Source organism: Conger conger, chromosome 8 (genome assembly GCF_963514075.1).
Source record: "Conger conger chromosome 8, fConCon1.1, whole genome shotgun sequence".
In the NCBI taxonomy this organism is placed as follows: domain Eukaryota; kingdom Metazoa; phylum Chordata; class Actinopteri; order Anguilliformes; family Congridae; genus Conger; species Conger conger.
Genome location: NC_083767.1, coordinates 60696607 through 60714130, shown reverse-complemented (window position 1 = coordinate 60714130; position 17524 = coordinate 60696607). Strand labels below are relative to the sequence as shown.

The 17524-nt window shown below is 43.3% G+C and overlaps 1 protein-coding gene across 1 annotated transcript; it reads left to right on the top strand.

Annotated features, from left to right (window-relative positions):
• Positions 1 to 3955: 3955 nt before the first annotated feature.
• Positions 3956 to 8740, top strand: LOC133134540 (zinc-binding protein A33-like). The gene is made up of 5 exons (XM_061250740.1): positions 3956 to 4363; positions 5123 to 5218; positions 6376 to 6606; positions 6922 to 7021; positions 8184 to 8740. Exons 1-5 carry the CDS (start codon positions 3956 to 3958, stop codon positions 8738 to 8740), a joined length of 1392 nt encoding a protein of 463 aa, XP_061106724.1.
• Positions 8741 to 17524: the final 8784 nt, after the last annotated feature.

Here is a 17524-nt window from a genome sequence, read left to right as displayed (position 1 = left end):
CAGTCAATGTCAGGCGTGCTTCAGACATGTGACCATCTGCAGAATCTGTTCCAGTGGGGGTGCAGAGATGTCTCAGTCTCAGTTTTCACAGATTGAAAGTTGAGGTAACTTCGCCAGCAGAAGGTGCTGTTTTGACGTGTTGAACAGGAAATGGGCACCTTTTGCGTATTCATTAAGGAGCGTGTCGATACCAGAATGCCAGTCTGAATAGCGTGCCTGACTCAAAAGACAGAAACACGGTTATTCCAAAGCCCTCCCAGGGTATCAGCCCAACCACGGTGTCTTCGGCTTTCTGCATCTCGTACAGTATTTCTGCAGCGCTTGACACCAGAGCACCAGACATTTCACATCGTACAGAGAGTGTCCGTCTGAAGAGTGTAATAATCCTATGCGCGTAGAGAGTGATTCTTATTTGTTGTAATTCTTCCCATTTGGGGCGGCATGGCTCAGGCAGTAAGAGCGGTCGTCTGGCAGTCGGAAGGTTGCCGGTTCGATCCCCTGGCCGGGCTGTGTCAAAGTGTCCCTGAGCAAGACAACTAACCCCTAAATGCTCCTGATTGGCTGGTCGGTTGTCAATTGTACAACGCTTTGGAAAAAAGCCCTATAAAAATGCCAAACATTTAAATGCTGGGCGGCACGGATGGTGCAGTGGGTAGCACTGCCGCTTCACAGCAAGGAGGTCCTGGGTTCAAATCCCTGTCGGCCGGGGCCTCTCTGTGTGGAGTTTGCATGTTCTCCCCGTGTCTGTGTGGGTTTCCTCCAGGTACTCCGGTTTCCTCCCACAGTCCAAAGACATGCACGTTAGGCTGATTGGAGAGTCTAAATTGGTATGAGTGTGTGAGTGCATGGTGTGTGTGCCCTGCGATGGACTCGTGACCTGTCCTGGGTGTATTCCTGCCTTTCACCCAATGTATGCTGGGATAGGCTCCAGCCCCCCCTGCGACCCTATTCAGGATAAGCGGGTTAAGATAATGGATGGATGGATGGATTTAAATGCTTTCCCTGGCTTTTCTAAATAATTATTTTCCAGAAAACATTCCAGGCTCAAATTAGTTGCAAGTGTTGAATTGTATCTGAATCGTAAAGAACTGCTGTTTCTTTAGAGTCAGGCTGGCTGCCCTTTAAACATTAGAACTGTTTGTGGCCCTGTCAAAAATCAAAATGGCTACTGAACACCTTCAAAAAACTATGCACACCAACCAGCCACGGCAAGCCTGGCCCTTCTTCTAGCGTACTAGGGATAGCAGCAACACGCTAACACGGCCGCCGAGATTGTTTGTGGGCCCTCTATGATTTTTGGCAGCCGCTACTGTATATCGGGATGTAAGGCGGAAATTACTAATCTGGCATTGTCACTCAGGGCGCTGGTCAGCTTGCTGGCTTCCTCTGGTACTGTGGCAATATGTGGCTATAAAGTAATTTAACCCCAGGAGCATACACCATTAACCCCCACCGTCTCCGCACCCATATGGGCAGGAGCCTGTGGGGGAAGACTCAGGCATCTGTTTTCTTGAGAAGTTCTCTTGTCCCAGGGTTTACTCAGGCCTCCAGCTGTAAAACTTGTTACGACAGGGGGCAACATCCTTTACGGCACGGGAAGGTTTCAGGAAGCCACGGCCTGTTGGGCCCGGGCTATTCTCTTGGACCCCCCTTCATTACTCCCTCCCTCTCACGTCTCCCCCATTCCTCAGTTTCCCTGAAAGTTTGCATAAAGCATCGGATGTTTCATGACGAAGTCAGTTTAGATAATATTCATGTTTGGTATTATTCTGATTGTTTCAGTGCGACTGGTGCAATGGTTTCATTTCTGCAACAGCAAACCTTGGACATCATAACCAACCAGGAACCAAGCAGAAACTGTGTGGAGCTCTGCCCCAGTGAAAGCCATGTGCCTCAACCCCCCTGATCAGATCTTGTTTTCTGGGGAGGCCTGGCTCCAAATTCCGAATGGTTATAAAACGCCAGATGGTTCATTGTTTCATTGCGGACCCATTTTTGGAGTCAACATCAAAGGCCTGATTTTGGATTTAAGGGGACCAAACCAACCAATCGGGGAGGATGCAATCTCCCGTGCACACCGTGCACGTAATTTCTACATACAGGGTGTCTGTAGCCAGACTCCCGTATGTAGCTTTTATTACCAGGTATGACTTTTAAGACTCCGTTATTTGGTTTCCGTTGTAATGTTTTTTGATTTGGAACTAGTGTGTAATTGCGTATGTAACCTGCCTGGTCAAATAAATTGTTAAAACTTGATCTGCGTGGTTTCGCTTACTGACACTCAATGTTATACAGGGAATGCTTGGTTACCCCCTCGAACTGGTCTAGGGAGGATGAATATTTACGCTTAATGTATCACGGTGTATCGCACCCGTAGACCTATGATGGTAAATCCCTTGCCTCCGCATGGTAGTTAATTCATGTCGAGCACAGCCGTAGCTAGGTTGGTCTGCTTGGGTCCCTAGGCTGTAAACAGATATACCCAAGAGTAGCTATTCCTGCGACCTCTGTAATGACTGCAGATATCTAGTCAGTTCGTGAGATGTGCACATAACGCGCGATGTGACATGCGGCGGAACCAGCAGAGGACTGTTCAGATGAGTAAATCTCAGTACAGGATTCTTATAGTGATCAAGTCAAAATTATAAATAAGACATCTACCAAAGGTAGATAACTAATCTAATTAATTATTCTAAATGGAGTCAGATGTAACTAATTGATTCTTGTTAAAACATTGTTACAAGAGCATTGTACAAAAAGTATTGGAACAGCAAGGTCAATTCCTTTGTTTTCGCTATACACTGAAGACAATAGAGTTTGAGGTCAAAAGATGATACATGATGATAGCACCAGTATGAATTAAGTCTACAAAAACATTCTGTCTGAAAAGCTACCGAGAAATGCATCCAAACTAATTAGGAGGAACTTCATCATGCAGCAAGACAATGACCCAAAACACGCATACAGCACAACTTCAATCGGGGCAGGAAGTGGAAGGTTTTAGAGTGGCCAAGTCAATCACCAGACCTTAACTTAATTAAGCACGCATTTCCCGTCCTGAAGAGGAGATTGAAGGGAAAAAACCCTCAAACAAAAAACAACTGAAAGAGGCTGTGTTGTACTCCTGAATAGGGGGATGAAATAATAATTGTGACTCAACACAGTGTTTCTCCACTGATGGCTTCAACACAAGTTCTCCTCCTACTGCACAAAGGCAGCCATGAGTAATCAATATCAGGTTAGCAGAATAAGATCGTTTTGCACATCACTGATTTTTAACTTCATCACATTACAGACCGTGAATTCAATCTTTTTAAACGTCGCAAATGATTAGTGTATTACTGCTTTTCACTTGACACAGCTGCAGTAAAAGCCTGGAAAGGCATCACAAAAAGATTAACACAACAGTTTGATGATGTCAATGGGTCACAGGCTTGCAAGCAAGGGATATGTTACAAAATATGAAGTATTATTTACATTATTTACTTAAATACTCTCTGTCCCAATACTTTTGCTCACCTAAAAATTGGGTGGTCTGATACCAAAGGTGCTATGTCTTAAGTAGTTTAGTACATCCAGGCGTAAATATGAGGAAATTAAAGATGAAATTATGAGCTCTTGTCTCATTCATCTTTTGATCTCAACCCTGAATGTATTCAGTGTAATAGAAAGGAATTGGCCTCACTGTTCCAAATTATCTCATTTAATTTATTTTCATACATGGCACATAAATGGATCCAGTGGTCCTTTTCTGCATCCTGTAAATCTAATCCAGTTCAGGCACGTGACCATCTCCGTAAGAGAGAGAGGACAAACCCAGTCAAGAATCTCCCGCTGACTGAAAACTACAAACCTGATCTGCAGGTTTGTTTCTGTTTTGACGCACATTGGGTGTGTTCTGTCCCAGGTTCAGCAGCGGTGAAAGTATCAGACCGAGAGACGGAGAGACTGTAACATGGAGGCTAAAGCTTTGATTCCTGAAGGCGATCTCTGTTGCTCTGTATGTTGTAACATTTTTAAAGAGCCTGTTGTTCTGAAATGCAGCCACAGCTTCTGTAGAGTGTGTCTGCAGCAGGTCTGGGAAAAGAAGAGCTCTCGAGTGTGTCCCATGTGCAGGAGAAAGGCCTCTATGAAAGATCCTCCTCTAAACCTGGCCTTAAAAAACATTGTGGAGTCTTACTTAAAGCAGAAGACTGAGAGAGAAACGACAGACAAGACTGAGGCTCGCTGTATTCTCCATGGAGAGAAACTTGTTTTATTCTGTGAACATGACAAAGAGCCTCTCTGTTTCATCTGTCAGACTTCAAGAAAACACAGAAACCACCCGGTCTGTCCAGTGGAAGAGGCCACTCTGGAGCTGAAGGTATTCTTTTTTAAATCACAATTTAAAATTCAAGTCAGCATTGTATCAGAAAGTCTTGTTTTAAAGCCTCAAAACATCCAGTATTTTAGATTTCAGTACAATGTACTAGGAGTAAAATGTGGGCATGGATAAGTCCGGATTCACAGTTGTGATTGTGGGCCTTTTATAGTGAATACAGCTCCATAAGTGTAACATTGAAATACAGTGTGATTTCATAAATATATAGCAATGATGTGTGAGATTAGATACTGACAGCACAAATATAACACAATACTTTTACTCTAACAAAATAAAGGTCTAGATCTGATAAAACTATTGTCATATAAACTGTTATCTGCTTGAGGAGAGAACTGTGCAACAACCAGGAAGTGCAGAAATCTACACTGAGTGAATAACCAGTGGAGACAGAGCTGTATATACTCTCTCAAAATGGATGTGTTAATATCGAACACAATAAATCAAGCCGGTACGATGAATGCTTCAACATTCCTTACAGTTGGCTGTAAATTATATGTATGTACTGCCCAGTATTATTATCCTATTATGTTGAAATATTTTATTGGTTTAATTGTACTGAAAATGCACAATAACATATTATGTTATGACGCCCAATAAGAATATTTCACTGATCTTTCCTCGAGTGTAGTATTTTCCATACTACATTTCCCACAGGCTTACAGTTACAAAATTACACTGACCGTCACTAGTGTAGCAGGGTAATACTGTGCTATTTGTGATAACTGGTTCATATCACTCCAGGAGGAACTCAAGCCTGCATTAAATCTTGTAAAAGAAAAACTGAAGAAGTTAACTGAGGTTGAACAAGAATGTAAGAAGACAGCAGAACACATCAGGGTGAGTAACACAACTAGTAAATATGTAGTATTTTTGATGAATGTTGTGTGTGACATGGATAACAACACCCCAACTGCCATACATAAATAACAAAGTGTAGTGTAAAACCCCACGCTAACCCAACAACGGAATTTAGCGAGGGCTGAAGGTATTAGCGTGCTTGTCCTTCTGGTGTTGCTGAAAGAATACTAATAGGGTTAAAAATTAGTGGCCCCTATGCGGAGAGTCGAAATCAGCCAATAAACAAACCATGATACAAAGACAGTAGTACCACTCTGCTACTCTTGGGTATATCTGTTAACGGGCTAGGGACCCAAGCAGACCAACATAGCTACGGCTGTTCTTGACATGAATGAACTACCACGTGGAGGCAAGGGATTTACCATCATAGGTCTACGGGTGCTATACGCCGTGATACATTAAGCGTAAATATTCATCCTCCCTAGACCAGTTTGAGGGGATAACCAAGCATTCCCTGTGTAACATTGAGTGTCAGTAAGCGAAACCACACAAATCAAGTTTTAACAATTTATTTTACCAGGCACGTTACATACGTAATTATACACTAGTTCCAAATAAAATATAAAAGCATTAGAAAGGAAACCAAATTACGGAGTCTTAAAAGTCATACCTGGTAATAAAAGCTACATACGGGAGTCTGGCTACATAGAAATTAGAGATTGCATCCTCCCCGATTGGTTGGTTTACTGTCCTTAAATCCAAAATCCAGGCCTTTGTTCTTGACCCTTAAAATGGGTCCACAATTAACCAATGAACCATCTGGCGTTTTATAACCATTTGGAATTTGGAGCCAGGCCTCCCCAGGAAACAAGATCTGATCAGTGGGGGTTGAGGCACATGGCTTTCACTGGGGCAGAGCTCCACTCAGTTTCTCCTTGGTTCCTGGTTGGTTATGATGTCCAGGGTTTGTTGTTTGTTTTCGGCATGAGTTTTCCCCCACAGGCTCCTGCCTGTATGGGTGCGGAGACGGTGGGGGTTAATGGTGTATGCTCCTGGGGTTAAATTACTTTACAGCCGCATATTGCCACCGTACCAGAGGAAGCCAGCAAGCACACTGAGTGACAATGCCAGATTTGAATAATTTCCGCCTTACAGTAGTTACACTATTCAGGTTTAAAATGGTGTTTGAATCGCAGAGTCAAGCCCAGCACACAGAGAGGCAGATAGAAATGGAGTTTGAGAAGCTCCACCAGTTCCTGCATGAGGAAGAGGAGGCCAGACTAGCTGCACTAAAAGAAGAAGAGGAGCAGAACAGTTGGATAATGGAGGAGAAGCTAAAACACATCAGTGGAGACATCTCCACCCTTACAGACAAAATCACAGCTCTAGAGACGGCCATGGAGACCGAAGACACCTCCTTTTTAAAGGTAGGAGCTTCATTTACTGACCAAGTTTATACCGATGAACCTCAGTAAAGTAACGTCATGTGTGTTATCATCCTCTTCACTTTCATTAACATGGCTCCTGCTGTTTCTCACATATTGTTTCTCATAATGGATTGGACTGAATACATTTATACACTCACAATGATGCTCTTATTGTGTGTTTTTTCCAGAGCTACAACAACATCAAGGAAAGGTATATGGACTCTCAGCTCATTTCATCTTGCGTGTTTAAGTCTCTTCAGTTCCCGATGCTGACTGACTCCTGCCTGTCGTTACAGAGCCCAGTGCACACTGCAGGACCCAGAGCTGCTCTCAGGGGCGCTGATAGACGTGGCCAAACACCTGGGCAACCTGACGTTCAGAGTCTGGGAGAAGATGCTGGGGATGGTGCAGTACAGTGAGTATCTGGGCCAGATGCTGAAATCAGGTTTTCTTTACAAACATTTAATGAACACATGAAAGAGGAGGAACAGGCTGCATGTTGACATGGTGCTGAAGATAAACAGCACAGAGTCATCCAGTCTCAGAGTAGGAAGATCCTGAGGGCTGCACTGCTCACAGTTTAATATCAGAACACACGCAGACACAGAATTAACACACAATGTAAAACCTCATCAATAATATGCTTTATTAGCTGTGAGAATTGTTTGCATTGAATTTGCAATGATGTGTTCATTATTGATTCATGACTTCATAATGCAAATAGGTTTTATATTTAAAATATGAATCACTATAACTACAGTATATTATTATCCATAACTAGTATATGTAATTTCCTGTGTATGGGACCTTATCTGAATAGAGTATTTGAAATGGTCCTGCCATGGGCAGACACAAGAGATGGACACTGGGAGGTTGTTATGATCGGGGGGAGTGGACAGGTAATCGGGAGAAAGGGAAAACATGGAATGGAACATTGACATAAAACACATTGAAAAGGATAAACAGGGAAATGAACTACGACAGAGGCACGGAACGTGACAGGAAAACATGAAACTAAACATTTAACAACACAAATACGAAGAACAAGCTATGATACAAAAACACGAGACATGAGGCAGGATTAATGTCAGTTTTCACTGATGTTTTAATGATAATAATAATAATAATAATAATAATAATAATAATAAATAAATAAAAAATAATAATAATCATAATGATAATAAGCTTTATTTGTATAGCATACATAAAACATAGCTCAAAGAGCTTTGCATTCAGCCAATTACAAATAATAATAAAAACAACACATTGTAGAAACAATATAAAACTAATAAATACTGTGATTGTGGAAATACATTCACTCAACAAACAAATAACAAGACAAGACAAACACTAACACGACTGCCTTAAAGGAGCGACGGTCTTAAAAGAAAGCTCCCTCAGTCTCTTTTGGTGGTGTAGTTGGCCAGGGCCCCGGCCGGGATATTTCATGCTGCCAGTTGCACCTCCCCTGACAGCAGCGGTAGGAGGCGCAACGCCCACTCCTCCACCAGGTGTGTGTGTTCTCTCCTGTACCTCTTCTTCCCACCGTTTAAATATCTCTCTTCTTCATATTTCAGCTGCTGTGATGATGGACCCCAACACTGCACACGCCACCCTCTCTCTCTCTGATGATCTGACCACTGTGAGACACACAGGTACAGCGCAGAACTGTCCTGACAACCCAGAGAGATTTAACCCCAGTGTGTGTATGCTGGGATCTGAGGGGTTCACCTCAGGGAAACTCAGCTGGGAGGTGAAGGTTGGGAATAAACGTGAGTGGGATGTAGGAGTGGTGAAAGAGTCCATCAACAGGAAGGGAGAGCTAACATACAGCCCAGAGGATGGATTCTGGGTCATAGCGCTGAGGAATGGTGATGAGTACAGTGCAGCAGGAGTAGATGACCTCACACTGGTGAGGAAACCCCAGAGCATCAGGGTGCAGCTGGACTATAACAGGGGGGAGGTGGCCTTCTTCAACTCCAGTGACATGTCACTCATTTACACTTTTAAACACACATTTACTGAGAGGGTGTTCCCATTCTTCTCTCCCTGTTCGAGAGATGGTGGTAGGAACGATGAGCCCCTGAAAATCTGCCCAGTGAAAGTCTCAGTAACAGTGACGTCATCCCAGTGAAGGTGTTTGTGTAAAAATGAAACTAGAAATGCTGTCAGGGATTTAGGATGTGTCTGATCTGCCTCAGCATGCCTGGCTGTTGACTTGAGCTTTGGGACACATGCTGGAGATGATCGGGGGGGTTGACGGTGTACCAGTTGATGGTGTACTCGCATCAAATTCAAAACATTGGTGCTAGCCTTCCAAGCAGTTAAGTGGTCTTCCCCAGCTTATCTACAAAAAATCATCAGACCCTACACCCCTGCCAGACCTCTTCGTTCAGCCTCCACAGGCCGCTTGGCACCTCCCCCTCTCTGAACCTCCACCTCACGCTCACGACTGCTGTCTGTTCTGGCTCCACGGTGGTGGAACGAACTCCCCGTTGAGGTCAGAACTATAGAATCTCTCCCCACCTTCAAGCGCAAGCTGAAGACACACCTCTTCAAGCAGCACCTCTCCCCATCCCTCCCTACCTCCCTGTGAACCTTAATTGTCGTCTCTGTGACTTGCTTTGTGTATCGGTATTTTTAGTTTTCTAGGTAAGCAGTGTTTGGATAGTTAACTTTGGTCACTTTTGCTCTGTTTGTTTGTTTCTTTGTTCAAAAAAAACAAAAACAAATTGGCCCTCGTCCTTATCTTTGTTGTACAGGTAGCAGTTGAAATTGTACTTCCCTCTAGGGTCTTTCAGCGAACTTATCCCTGGTTATGGATATGCACTTTGTTGTACGTCGCTCTGGATAAGAGCGTCTGCCAAATGCCAATAATGTAATGTAATGTAACCAGTACCCAATGGAAGATAAACAGACAGAGGAACACTCTCAGTATCTAGACAGGTACACACATCGAGTACACCACTTTGTGCCAGGCCAAGCAGCCACTGAATGCTACAGTATGAAACGCTCCAAAGGGAATACATCAGAGGACTTTTATTCTGAAGCATAACCATCACCCTGGAATATATTGATAGATTACATTTCTTACATTCTTGGATATTACATCATCCACACAATAAAATGACAACAGTATAACAGCAGCTACAGGTCATGTCTTTCTGTGTAAGTGAGAAATAAACTATTACTGCAGCGTTAAATGACGCATTGCTTGTAGAGATTAACCCTGATTCTTATTTGTTGTAGTTCTTATTTGGGGAGGCATGGCTCAGGCAGTAAGAGCAGTCGGAGGGTTGCCAGATTGATCCCTAACCCCCAAATTCTCCTGATTGGCTGGTCGGTTGTCAATTGTACATCGCTTAGAATAAAGGCGCTATATAAACGCCAACCATTTAAATGCTTTCCCTGGGTTTTCAAATGTATTTATTTTTTTACAGACAACATTCCAGGCTCTAATTAGTTGCAAGTATTGAATTGCATCTGAATCGTAAAGAACTGCTCCTTTGTAGAGTCAGGCTGGCTGCCCTTTACACATTAGGACCGTTTGTGGCCTGTCAAAAATCGAAATGGCTACTGAACACCTTCAAAACACTGACAACTATGCACACCATCCAGCCTGGCACTTCTCCGAGCGTACCAGTGATAGCAGCAACACGATAACACGGCTGCAGAGATTGTTTGTGCGCACTCGGCAGCCGCTACTTTATATAGGGACATGCAAGGTCGCTGGTTCGATTCCCGGTGTAGCCGCAATTAGATCCACACAGCAGTTGGGCCCTTGAGCAAAGCCCTTAAACCTGCATTGCTCCAGGGGAGGATTGTCTCCTGCTTAATCTAATCAACTGTACGTCGCTCAGGATAAGAGCTTCTGCCAAATGCCAATAATGTAATGTAATGTAATGTAAAACCCCACAGCTAACCCAATGACGGAATTTAGCGGGGGCCGAAGGGGGTTTTGCGTGCTTGTCCTTCTGGCGTTGCTGGGAGAACATTAGTTGGGTTAATTATTAACCTCCGTACAAGAACAGAGCACAATTATGTTTAAGAATATACTGGGTCCGTTGCCATGGGTCGGATATGGATTGACCTGCCCCATTGGAACATTGGAACCCCAGCTCTCAGGCCCCTCACAAATGGCAGCCCTTCCTGACCTTAACCACCATGCTACAGGCCGCCCCATCATATCTATGAATGCTGTAGTTGGGAGTTTTCATGATAACTGCATTATGCTGTAAATATGTTTTTGTGCCTCTCATGGTAATATACCTTTTGGATAAACCTGATTTGGGTGAATGAAAGGAAAGGAGACATTCCAGACTGTTTGGTTTCTTCTCCTTATCTCCGAAATCCAGGCCTTAGTTCTTGACCCTAAAAGTGAGTCACCCATCTATAATTTACAGCCAGGCCCACCAGGCAGGGGGCTAAAACACATGGCTTCTACAGAGACAGCTTTTGCCCAGTTTCCCCTCGGCTCCTGAATGGTTATGCTATCAAAGGTAGACTGTTACAAAAACTAGACCATTACACCAGTCACACTGAACCAATCAGAATAACACCAAACATCACTATATTCTGACCTGGGATTATCATGAAACATCTTTATACCATCTCCAATATTCCTGTTCTGGAATGTGAGAAAAGGGGGGCCCCCAGGGCCCAAGAAGGCGCCTCTAAGAATCCTTCTCTAGCTCTCCCCCACAGGCATGCGTGCCAATGGTGGGGGCTAACAATGTATGCTCCAGGAGGGGGAAGTCAGCAAGCTGACCAGCGCATGAGACCAAATGTTACTTATGACTGGCTTACAGATTCCCCCCCATGGCCCCGAGGGACAAACAACACAGTTCCAAGGGGTCACTGTGAAAGCCGTGGCTGTACATGTAATTCCCTGCGGATGCTTGGGGTCTCAATCCCGACAGCGTTGGCACCTGCAGGGGGCTGAGCACCGAAACAGCAGGGGTAGAAGATTTTAGGGAGTGGAATGAGGCTGGTGATGACGGACCCTCAGAATACCCAGTCCCACCAGTCCCACCATATGTAGGCATCCTGGGCAGAGCTGGTAGAGGAGCTGGCCCTGGACGACCCATTGCACCAGGTCCATTAGGTCAGTCAGAGACCACGCACACTGTCCAGAAATAGTGTCCTTCCACCACAGAGAGACGTCCATCTCCAGCGGAATTCTCCTCAGAACGCAGATCTGACCCATTACGAAGTCCTCAATCACTTCCAGTCAATCAAGTGACTCGCTGGAAAGGTCAGACCTTCATGCGTGAAGGAGCTCATCTCGCTGATGACGTACTACTGTGGGTGAGACACCTGGACGATCTCAGCATGGCCAGACAAAAACTGAACACCAATACATTTGGCACAAAATGGGAAAATATTGTTAGACATATAATAATGACAAGATGTTTCATGATAACCAGTGCGAGTAGTCAATATGGTCTTCATGTCCCTTATAGAGATATGCACCAATACGGTGATCTAATTTAAATACCTGATTCTTCACTACTACGCAGGTTGAGCGTATGGTAGTGGAATTTAGATAGACCTGTCTTAGGTGAATCAAAGGAAAAGAAACCAAGAATCCAATATAAACAGTACAACTATTTATAGTAAACATACAAACAATACATAGACACATTAATGAAGTGGATAAAGAATATTTTATCTTTGTTCTGACACAATCCACCTATGCCAGCCTAAGGCCTCAATGAATTCCCTTACGACATGACTAGGGTTTTTGTGCAGACAAAAGTCCAGAATATCTTGCTGGCAGCAGCAAACCAACCCTTGGCATATGTTCTGCAGGCTAAGACACGCTCGATGGTATGGGTCTGATGGACAAGTGAACAGCTAATAGAATGGAGCGCCTGCGCTTCAGATCTAACAGCCGTGAATATATTTTTTGTAAACTATGAATGATATGTTTGAGACCAGTGATCATCTGGTTTACCAAACTTGATGAAATTTAGGATAATGAATTATCCTATAAGTATTTGGATGGCACGTCTGCCTCAGAATTCAGGAACTAAATTATCGAGCTGTGCCTGTAGCCATGCATACTACTATATTGCAGTATATCGCATGCAGAACAGAATACTGGGACGGTTAAAACTAACATATACCAAACACAAGATGTATAACGCAGCTATTTGCTTCAAAATATAAACATTTATGCAGGGTGAATGTCTGCACAAATCCATACGTCCAATCAAAGAATGAATTAAAAACAATAAAAATATACACATTTATGCAGGGTGAATGGCTGCATAAATCCGTAATCAAATGAAAGAATGAATCAAAAACAATAAAAATATACATTTATGCAGGGTGAATGTCTGCATAAATCTGTAATCAAATTAAATAATTAATCAAAAACAATAAAAATATATACATTTATGCAGGGTGAATGTCTGCATAAATCTGTAATCAAATTAAAGAATTGATCAAAAACAATACATCAAAACAAAACAATTCATACACTCTCTCAAGATAAACCATTGAGAGTGCAGGTTCACTGCTCTTACAACAAGAAACACCACACATGACAAACACTTAGGGAAGGAGAGACAAGACGCACAAAGGGACCTGTGAGGGCTGTGAGGGGGGGCAGTGAGAAACTGAAAGGCTTGAAACTGTGGGGGGAGTAGAATGACCCATAAATCAGTCCTTGCCAGAAAATGACCCCCCTTGTTAGGTTTTATGCCCAGAGGTGTAAATAAGAGGAGGAATTGCTTCTTCTCTTTTACTCTGAAATTTGCTTAAACATTTTTCATTTGGAACACCTTCCAAAATATAAGCCAATTCAGTGTTACTGGGCTATAAAGACCTCTCCTGTTGTAAACATCTCACCGTATAGGTACAGATGCCACAGGTCACTGTAAATCAGTGAAAACTTTAAAGGGTTCATTTCATGGCATTAACTAGTTTATCTAAGGTCTAGAAAATATTCTAATATATATATTTTGTGTTAGTGGGAGAAACCACACAAACATACAATTAGATTTAGGTACACACATGCCTCAGTTAATCTAACTGGCATCCAAGTAAGTATATTAGTATTATTAACTAACAATTCTTAAATGACATGCACAGACATGCAGTATACCGTATATAACAATATAAATTCTCTGCCTTCACAGTGGTGCAACTAGAGCACACAAAGTGAAGCAGAGGAAACTAATATGGTACACCAAGATGCACTATACATTTGGCCTATGCCTAAATAATTTAATTTATCCAATAGGACAAATTATATAATCAGGGATTTCATCCTGTTTTACAACAGATGTATCCCCACTAGGGCAAACGCCTATGTGACATCTATTATAGAACATTCAGTAGATTTAATTTTACATATGTCTATAACAAATATTTCACAAACTATTGCCTATGCATTTAATTATAAGTCTACAAATGTTGCCAATACAGGTAGCACATGCCAGAGGACTAGGTTTCCAGCAGCTCAGAAAGACAGAAATTCTGTGAGGCGACACCCGATCCCCGTCTCAGAGGTCTAGACATAGGCACCACGTGCAGAATATTCCCCAACCTTGTAGCAGCGCATCAGAGGGGTGGAGACTTATATCTGCTGTGGCACCCAGCGGCCCTATGACGTAACATCGGGCCTAGTATACAGAGATATCGCAACCACTGATACAGGCCTCAATCACTGAGACTTCACACTGCTGCTCCCTACGGACGGATACCCGATAGTTTCAAGTCTTGTTATAAACACCATACTTGTTATAACCACCACAATCAAAGGGCTTGAGAAGTATACCCGCCGTGGAACACAGACAACCTGGGTTCAGTATCAGCACTCTCCAGACTCTGTTTCTAGGTCTGGAACCTAGAACGTAGGCTATGCCCCTGACTCAGCACTCAGTTGTGACTTATAACGATTTCTGCAATTATCATGGAGAAACTTGCCACCGTTAACGGAGCTCAAGCTTACTCCAAAATTAATATTATATATGCGCATCCTAACAGACCGCACACATATATGTATTATTATACAACTTTCCAAGCTTACCAGCTCATAAACCACTCATCTCTACATACAGATCTAAACACTTTTACCTTCTCTGTGACATGCTTGTTTGCAAACCTGTTGCTACCGGAGCCTACTTGCTCTCTAAGCTATTAGCCACCGCAACACAGCGCCGTTACAAAACATGCACAGCAACATTTCTCTCTCTTTACCTCCTCCAATAATTACGTTACATACCCTGAGAGGTAGTAACCTGCAAATATGACTGGATTTTACGGTCCCAGCCCTGTACAGGATATGTCGATTCCCGAAACAGTGTACATGCAGTAAAATAACACAACTCTCCCAAACATATGCCGATATGAAAGAAATTGTGCTACTCACCACACCAAGGACCGCAAAACCAGATGGAAGAAAACCATACACCCGCGGTAACGGGTATCATGCCGGAATGCAACAACACCACCAGAAAGGACAAACTTCAGACACCTCACCCATTGTAAGCCTCGGCAGACGAATCTTACATGGATGAAGTTTGATCACATAATGAAATTAGATCACGTCGAGGTCACCACTTGTAGAACCTGCACAGCTAGACCAATGAGGGAATAGCTGGAGGTGAAGGGACGACGTGTTCTTTCCTGGCTGTTGAATGAAAGATTTTAATTAACAAACTCCGCACACGAACAGAGCACAATTATGTTTAGGAATATACTGGGTCTGTTGCCACGGGTCGGATATGGATTGACCTGCCCCATATCCCGCTTACAACTGGCCTGAAACAGATCAGTAATATTCCTAATATTCTCCGTTCGTAAACGGGGCCGTTTTGAAAGCTTAGTGGTTACTCTCGTTCCACTCGTTGATCTGACTCCATTTAAAATATATAATTTAGAAATTTGGGTTTGCAACTTACGCGGACCTCGGGAGTGATTACATTCGACTTGTACCTGCGCCACCATTACTCAATAGATGCTCCCGGGATTAGCATTACTGCTGAAATCTCAGTTCGGTGGAGAACTCAGAGGCTGAGGGTCCAATCAACACAATACATGCAAACCTGCCATGATATTTGCGAGCCCAGGTCGGCGTAGCATTGTCTGGGCTCCTTAGAGCTAATTTGGTAGGAACCGGCGTAACGCCCATGGGTTCCCTTCGCACCAGATTACAGGAGCCTTGCGTCGCCCGACCCTTTAAGGGACAGAAATTGCTGGCCTCACAACTTAGAACTATCACAGGTGTACCGCCCCGCCGATCGGTCGGTCTTTTGGCCACCATTTCCCCCTGAGTATTTCAGTTGTAATTTAGGCTGAAAAGGTACAAGATGAATTAGAGTCATGGAGATCACGCAAGTTACAAACAAAATAGTTTATTCGCAGACAGGTAGGTTATTAGCGTAGAATATCAGTCAATTACAATTAGACAAATGAAAGATAAATAGAATAGAGTGAAATCTTACCCAGCCTGCTTTCGCTACACACATATACAAAGTATGCACAGTGTGGGAAATCGAGTGCGATCTTCCACTGCTACACATACATACATACATACATACCCAAGACATGTTGTGTGGGAAGTCGAATACGATCTTCCCGATACTTACATACACGCATACCTACATAAGACATGTTGTGTGGGAAGTCGAATACGATCTTCCCCGATTGGTCTGTCTCCCTTGCTTTTATGCCAAATCACACGTTTGAAACCAGGCGGCAGTGCCATAAATCAACCTGGAGGGGTGGTCAAATCTGGAATTTAGACCCCCACCGTTGGGGGTTGTTGAGTAGGGAAAATGAGATGATTACCAGGAGAGGACGTGTAGGTTTTCCCTTGAGTTATTGAAACTATGGTTAATTAAAATCCATTTGGTATGAAATGTATCTCATCTGATTCGTTGACTTTACTGGATCACATCCATACCAAACAGATTATCCTAATGTTTTGTTATGGTGCAGTTATCATGAAACTTCCCTCCTGATTATCCATTTTACATGCAATTCCTGTTACCATTACATAAGACTTAATGCAATAATACAAGGATCACATGGGCAATGTTTTCAAGGTGTTACCGGGTCTATTTACCATCTAAACAACAGTTTTGAGGTTTTCATTCAAGAGAGTAGTCCCTGGGGTAATGACAGCAGTGCCCAAAGGAGGGCACTGTGGTACTGCCCGGAGTCTTTCCCCCTGGAAGTGACCAGGTGTGGGGCCATAAGATGTTAGGCACATTCCTTTCCCGGGAGTTTTAATGGCCCACATGGCCTAATTGCCCGGGAACCGCTCATCCACCCACCATATATCTCTCCTTTATCATCTTGGTGTCACTGGTCTGGAACTCCTCAAAAGGTACTACAAACAGTATTGTCCTTTGTCCCTTTTGACACGCCCCAGAACCCCCACCTCACAAATGGCAGAGTCAACCCCCAGCTCACAGGCTCTTCACAGATGGCAGCCCCATCATATCTATGAATGCTGTAGTTGGGAGTTTTCATGATAACTGCATTATGCTGTAAATATGTCTTTGTGCCTCTCATGGTAATATACCTTTTGGATAAACCTGATTTGGGTGAATGAAAGGAAAGGAGACATCCCAGACTGTTTGGTTTCTTCTCCTTATCTCCGAAATCCAGTTCTAAACAGTGAGTCACCCATCTATAATTTACAGCCAGGCCCACCCGGCAGGGGGCTAAAACACCTGGCTTCTACAGAGACTTTTTGTCCAGTTTCCCCTCGGCTCCTGAATGGTTGTGATATCAAAAGGTAGACTGTTACAAAAACTAGACCATTACACCAGTCGCACTGAACCAATCAGAATAACACCAAACATCACTATATTCTGACCTGGGATTATCATGAAACATCTTTATACCATCTCCAATATTCCTGTTCTGGAATGTGAGAAAATCCTTCTCTAGCTCTCCC

Excerpts from the sequence above, each read along its gene's own strand:
- LOC133134540 (XM_061250740.1), top strand. The coding sequence starts at position 3,956 with ATGGAGGCTAAAGCTTTGATTCCTGAAGGCGATCTCTGTTGCTCTGTA. Across the intron at positions 5,219-6,375 it reads AGACAGCAGAACACATCAGG|AGTCAAGCCCAGCACACAGA; the intron begins GTGAGTAACACA and ends TTTGAATCGCAG. Across the intron at positions 7,022-8,183 it reads GCTGGGGATGGTGCAGTACA|CTGCTGTGATGATGGACCCC; the intron begins GTGAGTATCTGG and ends TTCATATTTCAG.